Consider the following 7501-nt stretch of genomic DNA (forward strand, 5'->3'; position numbering starts at 1 on the left):
TCATTCACAGTTTCTCTCCATTTATTTCTGTCACGCACAGCCACTCTTCCTTGCTCAACAGACATCCCTCTCGCATCCAGTGCTCTCTTCACACTGTCCATTCATCCTATTCATGGTCTTCCTCTCAGCCTTACACCTCTCACATCAGATCTAGTTATCTTTTTCACCAATCGCTCATTATCCATTCTCTCCATATGCCCAAACCATTGCAACACCCTCTGCTCAACTCTACCAGCCATCTCCCGAACAACTCCAGTTCTCCTTCGCACTTCATCATTTCGCACTCGATCCATACGCGTCACTCCACACATACTCCTCAGACATCTCATCTCCATTACATTCAAACTTTTCCTCTCTGCTACACCCATATTCCATGTTTCAGCCCCATATAATGCAGTCGGTACCACAACACCCTCATACAGCCTTCTCTTTACATCCATTCTAAGCGAACGACATTTAAACACTTTTTTCCTTCCTCCCAGCACCTTTCCTACTTCATTTATTCTAAACTTCACTTCTGCATCTATTCTTCCATCCACAGCAATATGTGACCCTAGATATTTAAAACAATCTACCTCCTCAAGCAACTCACCATTCAAAACTATATTCATCCCCCTGCCATCTATCAACCTCGTACACTTCATCACTTTACTCTTATTCTCATTTACTTTCAATTTCCTCCTTTCACACACCCTTCCAAACTCCTATACCAACTGTCTCAATCTCTCCTCTGAATCAGTCACCAGTGCAGTATCATCTGCAAACAGCAGCTGCTTCAGATTCCACTCTCCTCCATCAACATTTACCAGACTCAGACCACCTAAAACTCTTGCATTAAACTCTAGTATTAAAAGAGACAAGGTTGTTTTGTCCCCATTCACTGATCGTAGATAGATCTTGATTTATGGAGATGGCTGTACTGAGTTGAGAGGTAGAGATATTTGACTTTGCAAATGGGTGTCTGAGTGTGAATGAACTATGTAGTGTTGAGTCATCTGCATATGAGTGATTGGGATTGTGGGTGACAGATAAGAGATCAATAATATGAACCAGAAATAGGGTTGGTGCCAGAACTGATCCCTGCGGCACGCAGGCCTTAACTGAGTGGAAATTGGAATATACATCATCTACTTTTACTCCTATTTTCCTGTCACTAAGATATGAAGAATTCAAAGGAACAAAAGACGTTAGTCCATAGCAAGGGCAGTTTGGACAGCAGGGAACGGTGCCATACTCTGTCGAAAGCTTTAGAGATGTCAAGAGCTACTGCATGAGTTTCTCCAAGAAGATCAATTGATTGATGGATGGTATGAGTTAAGAGATTGAGTATGTCAATGGTGGATCTTTCGTGGAGAAAACCATATTGTCTATCACTAATTAAGTTGTTGGATTCAAGATGTTTAACAATGTGCTTAATTAAAGTTTCAAAGTTTCAAATACCTTACCAAGAGATGATGTGACAGCTATTGGTCTGTAATCGGAGGGGTCAGACGACCTTCCTTTCTTTAGAACTGGGTGGATATTGGCTTCTTTCCATTAATTTGGGAACAAAGAAGTATGTATGCATAGTCTGAATAATTTAGCTAGGACAGAGGCAAGATCAGGGGAACACTTATTCAAAACAATTGGCGGAATTCCATCTGGGCCTGGAGCTTTGTTGGTAGGTAAATTGTCTAGGACGGACTTTATGTATCTTGTCTGTATTATAAGTGGGGCAATTTCGGGAGAATCAAGTTCCAGTACTGGAACATTCTGGCTGGTATCGCCTATGGTAGAGTTTCTGGCAAAGGTACTGGCAAAGATATCTGCTTTCCCACGCGGGTCATTTGTAATGTTGCCATCTGAAGATTTTAGTGGGGGAATGGAAGATGACTTGTTAAAATTATTATTAATAGAATTAAGAGTTGACCAAAATATTCTATTGTCATTAGGGTTGTTAAGTAGTTTTGATGCTTGCTTTTGAAGAAAGTTTGATTTAGGTAGATTTAATACATCTTTTGCATGATTTCTAGCAATTTTAAATTGGAAGAGTGATTCAGATGATTTTCATTTTAAGTTACAACAATGGGTTGTATTACCATGGTGAAGTGCTGTAGGGGAGGTCCGGTGGTAATAAGAACGGTCTGTGATCGGTTTTGTGGTTAACATATCAGTGCTCCATAATATAGGCACGTTTGGGTCAGTAGTTTTTATTATTTAATGTGAATGTATTGTGAATGAATAAGTGATGACGCAGCCCTGAGGGGATATTCTCCCGCATTTGGTCTGATCAGCTAGTCAGGTCAGGTGCGGGTAAGAGGATGGGTCTGTTGTGATGTGGCAGGGGTAAACCAGCTCTGCTGTTGGGCCCTGCTGCGGATGTCACTGATTGCATTGTGCAGTTGACCCTTGTGCGGTGTGGTGCGGTGAGGATCTGTCCGTTCTCCCCTTGTGGCTAAGATGCGAATGAATGTATTTGAATGGATGAGTAAATGGGGACTGTGTCGTCCTGTCTCGGCTACCTCCCTTTCCTTGGGGGAAGCAGCCTAGGTATATAAAATAAATAAAAAAAGGAACACTGCACTTCCATGTTGTTGCTGTTATTATTATAATTATAATCATTAATCCTACCATGTATATTCACAGGTAAAAAGGTGGACAACAGGCCTGGTGGCCCATGGATAAGGTGAGGGGTAGGGATGTGTGATGTCGCCTTGGTTGTTTAATATTTACATGGATGGTGTTGTAAGGGAGGTGAATGCAAGAGTTTTAGGCGGAGGTCTGAGTCTGGTGAGTGTTGATGGTGGAGAGTGGAATCTGAAGCAGCTGCTGTTTGCAGATGATACTGCACTGTTGGCTGATTCAGAGGAGAGATTGAGACAGTTGGTAGAGGAGTTTGGAAGAGTGTGTGAAAGGAGGAAATTGAAAGTAAATGAGAATAAGGCCCCTGCACACGGGCCACTTTTCAGTGGACGGTGGCTGCCACTTTTTCATGGCACCACTAAAAAGTGGAGAGGGATGCTATGACATCCCGCACACGGGCCACTTTTTTGTGGCAACCACAGGCAATTCCATCATGGATGCCGAGGAGGTGGCATGTGTCATCGCTGTGCTCCGCAAAATAAGAAAAGAAAAACGTACAAGAAAGTACTGGGTGCATCCAATAATCAGCCATAGGCATATCAAGGGTCAGTTTTATACCCTATTTGAAGACTTAAAAGCTTACACAGAGATGTTACAAACTATTATAAAATGACCTGTGCTTCTTTTGATGACCTGCTGACTGTAGCTGGGCCTTCAGTTTCACGTCTTAACACAAATATTAGGAAGTGTATACCAACAGAAGACTTGCAGTTACCTTATGGTAAATATAGAAAAACACATACACGTTGCGCAAGAATTTTAATGAGAAAACTTGTAATTAACCACATTTCATATAATAAATGAGACATTGTATTTTTGCAAGTGTAAAGATGTTACACTAAAATAAACTGTATAACACAGAAATATGTTCCAGAGATGTTTAAGAAAATGGCATAATGTTTTGCTTTTCTGAAAATGATGAAAGCTAGTGGCAAACATAGTGATATTAACAAAGCATGCAACACTGATTTATCAAAGAACTGTGTCACTGCAAGGAAAAATCCACCAACATGCTAACAATAAACAAAATATGTAAATGAATCAGTCAGACTGTTCAGCTTCGCTTGAAATACCTGACATTGTGCCTGGCACTGGGGAGGACACACTGATAACGTTACGTGGTACAAACTGTAGACTTTCGCGAACTTCAAGCTCTAAATGATTTTCTAGTGTGGTGTAACTTTTATTTTCGGAATGATCTTGTGTACGCATGTAACCTTAGGAAGGAAGATAGCCTTAGTTAGGGAGAGGACCTGGAGTAGACACATGACTTTGGGTAGGGAATGGACCATCAACAATGCCAGTCCGTCCCCCAGTGCCACTGCAAAGTGGCCCGTGTGCGGGCTGCCGTTTGAGTTAACGGCATCCATCATCGGTACCAGTGGCGAGCCACCATGGCGTGATGGGTAAAATGGACCCGGTTACCATTTTTTTGCGGCTGCCACTAAAAATTGGCTCGTGTGCGGGCTTCCATAAATACACCTGCGATTTATCTCTCGTCACAAAAAAGTGGCAGCCACCATCCACTGAAATTGGCCTGTGTGCTGGGGGCCTAAGAGTAAAGTGATGAAGTGTACGAGGTTGGTTGATGGTAGGGGGATGAATATAGTTTTGAATGGCGAGTTGCTTGAGGAGGTAGAGTGTTTTAAATATCTAGGGTCACATGTTGCTGTGGATGGAAGAATAGATGCAGAAGTGAAGTTTAGAATAAATGAAATAGGAAAGGTGCTGGGAGGATTGAAAAAAGTGTTTAGATGTCGTTCGCTTAGAATGGATGTAAAGAGAAGGCTGTATGAGGGTGTTGTGGTACCGACTGCATTATATGGAGCTGAAACATGGAATATGGGTGTAGCAGAGAGGAAAAGTTTGAATGTAATGGAGATGAGGTGTCTGAGGCGTATGTGTGGAGTGACGCGTATGGATCGAGTGCTAAGTGATGAAGTGCGAAGGAGAACTGGAGTTGTTCGGGAGATGGCTGGTAGAGTTGAGCAGAGGGTGTTGCAATGGTTTGGGCATATGGAGAGAATGGATAATGAGCGATTGGTTAAAAAGATAACTAGATCTGATGTGAGAGGTGTAAGGCTGAGAGGAAGACCACGAATAGGATGGATGGACAGTGTAAAGAGAGCGCTGGATGCGAGAGGGATGTCTGTCGAGCAAGGAAGAGTGGCTGTGCGTGAAAGAAATAAATGGAGAGAAATTGTGAATGAATAAGTGATGATGCAGCCCTGAAAGGATATTCTCCCGCATTTGGTCTGATCAGCTAGTCAGGTCAGGTGCGGGTAAGGGGATGTGTCTGTTATGATGTGGCAGGGGTAAACCAGCTCTGCTGTCGGGCCCTGCTGCAGATGTCACTGATTGCATTGCGCAGTTGACCCTTGTGTGGTGTGGTGCGGTGAGGATCTGTCCGTTCTCCCCTTTGGGGCTAAGATGCAAATGAATGTGTTTGAGTGGATGAGTAAATGGGGAGTGTGTCGTCCTATCGCGGCTATCTCCCTTTCCTTGGGGGAAGCAGCCTAGGTATATAGATAGATAGATAGTAGTGTCGTGTCGGAGTAGGGGAGGAGTAGGGTCGATGGTGGGTGGGAGAGATGGGGGTGCAACTGGAGTAGCAGTGGGGGAGGTGGGGGATAAATGACGAGTCGTCGACAGTGGGACAAGGACAATGTGGTTAGCAGATACACTTACATAAGGACAATCATATGTATAATTATGGCTTTATAGGGGATTAGTAGCAGAGTAGCAGAAATATTACTGTGAGGTTAATTAAACAGTCAGTGGGAAACGGGGGGTTAGTAGTGGCAGAGCCAATAATGGTAGTATCAGATTCAGCAGTCTTGTGGTATCATTGTTTGCGTGGGAGAGAGGATGTGACGAATACAGTAATATAGTAGGGGTATAGGACCGGACGACTGGAGATCCCCCAAGGACTATGAAGACAAGCAATCAGAGAATGCCGAGAAGTAAGACTAATAAAAGAGACAGAGACTGAAAGAAAATAATGCATGTATGAGGTGAATCTATGGTTAAGGCCTGGATAACGAGGCAGAGCAGGATATTACAGCTTTATCTTCGTTGTCTCATATTATTTTGTGTAATATACTTCTAATTTCATCTGGTTATATTTAATTATTGGTAAATGCCCTCAGTTGCCCGTCATAATGTGGTTTCTTTGTCCACATAAAATTATAATCATTTACAACCGTCAGGACAGCTACTGTAGGAATCAGCATTAACCCGTCACGTCCCGAGGTTTTCCGCACCTCCGACATCCCCCAGTCGCGAGGTATTTTCGAAAAAAAAAATTTTGGCTAAAACCTCCGCTTTTGGTGAGAAACATCGAAAACTCATAGAGAAATCGCTCACCTGAGGTTTAAAATACTCAATCCAGGTAGGAGTTCCTCCTTACCTGACTGGCTTTTCTAACAGGCTGGCACCAAAGAAAACGAGTTCTATGGGAGGGTAACTATTTTATCCACTCATAAACGGTATTTATTTATTTACTTGGTACGAATTTATGTGTAGTATGAGAGTATATTGGTTTTCAAGCAGTAATATAGGCATTATAAGCATTGTTTCACTCATTAACTAATCACCATTCATGACCTTTTTTTCCCACATTACCTGATCATTATTTCTGACTGTTTCTTCGTCTAATGCTATGTAAACCTTGTCCTCCACATTGTCAGCAATTGGGGAATCACTCTGGCCCTGAATGTCTTTATTGGCCAGGTCACTGGTAACAGGTGAATTGCTGAGACAATGGCGTGAGGGGGGGAGGGGGGAGGTTATGCGGTGTAAGGCATTGTCCCTGCTTGGCATCTTGTAGAGGAATAGAGGTAGGTGTCTCGTGTATACATACAAAAAATCACTCGCAAAAATTGAAAATTGTGCAAATTAGGGACCTTGCAATTGCACGATGTATCGGTACGTCGCCGGGACTGGCAAATGCAAATCGTTGCAACGTACCCATACGTCGACGGGACGGGACGGGTTAAATCCACAATCAATCTATATTATAGCTATAGACAATCCAGGAACAACATATTCACAAAAATTACCACTGCAGTGATAACGACCAGTCGCAGCTTACATACAACTGGCTCCATGCTCTATCTGTATGATGAGGATCCGAAACAGATGAACCGGTTTCAAAAGACTCCATTATAACATGGTAGTCATCTGTGTTATAATAATTATATGCTATGTATGTTCCGAACACATAATGTTTTGCAGGTGGATAACATGGAAATGTTTCGAAGCCAATTCGAATCCAATCGCTTCGTAGCTCATTACCAAACCACCACTCACGGTTGTCCATTCGCTTGCCCTCACTCTAAACCTGACTTCCACTTCCTTCCACTGAGGGGGGGTACAGAAACTTTGGTGCGTGGCTGTACATGGACAGTTTGCCAAGACGATACCGCCTTTGTTGACTGTACGGCAGCCTAAGTCTATGGTAACCGAGCAGTGTCGTAGTGTACAATTATGCTGGTCAGTAAAATTTCTCAAGACCACATTGTCATACTGTTAGTCTCTGTCGTCATCACATTGCCGGAGTGCCCACCGGTTTTATATTACCACTAATTCCTTCAGTCCGATGAAGTATTGATAATTTTATATTTGCTACTTCCAGGCGATATCATTCAGCATAGATGAACTGGTGACGTTAGACACGACACTGATTAATTCCTCGATATAAAAGGTCTCCCCCAATTTGACTAAATTCGTTTGAAGGTAGCAAGAAAAATTATGCATCATTAGACTGAATGGATTAAACTGTGTTCTTCTAGTGTCTGGTCCTGCAGTATCAGGTGGTCTCATGAAGCTTGTATACGGGGCAGTGATATATGGATGCTTGTACAATTGCAGAAATAAA

General features: G+C 42.7%; 1 protein-coding gene across 1 annotated transcript in view; it reads left to right on the forward strand.

Moving 5' to 3' along the window:
• The first annotated feature begins 3888 nt into the window (after nt 1-3888).
• Nucleotides 3889-7501, forward strand: part of LOC145394496 ((3R)-3-hydroxyacyl-CoA dehydrogenase-like) — a 112129-nt gene continuing 108516 nt past the window's right edge. Inside the window, exon 1 of the mRNA XM_080268344.1 lies at nt 3889-4028. Within this exon, the coding sequence (XP_080124470.1) occupies nt 3889-4028 (140 nt within the window). The remainder of the gene's footprint in view (nt 4029-7501) is intronic.

The sequence above is a fragment of the Coenobita brevimanus genome, chromosome 27, assembly GCF_032717465.1.
Source record: "Coenobita brevimanus isolate Jiangsu-jjx chromosome 27, ASM3271746v2, whole genome shotgun sequence".
Lineage (NCBI taxonomy): Eukaryota > Metazoa > Arthropoda > Malacostraca > Decapoda > Coenobitidae > Coenobita > Coenobita brevimanus.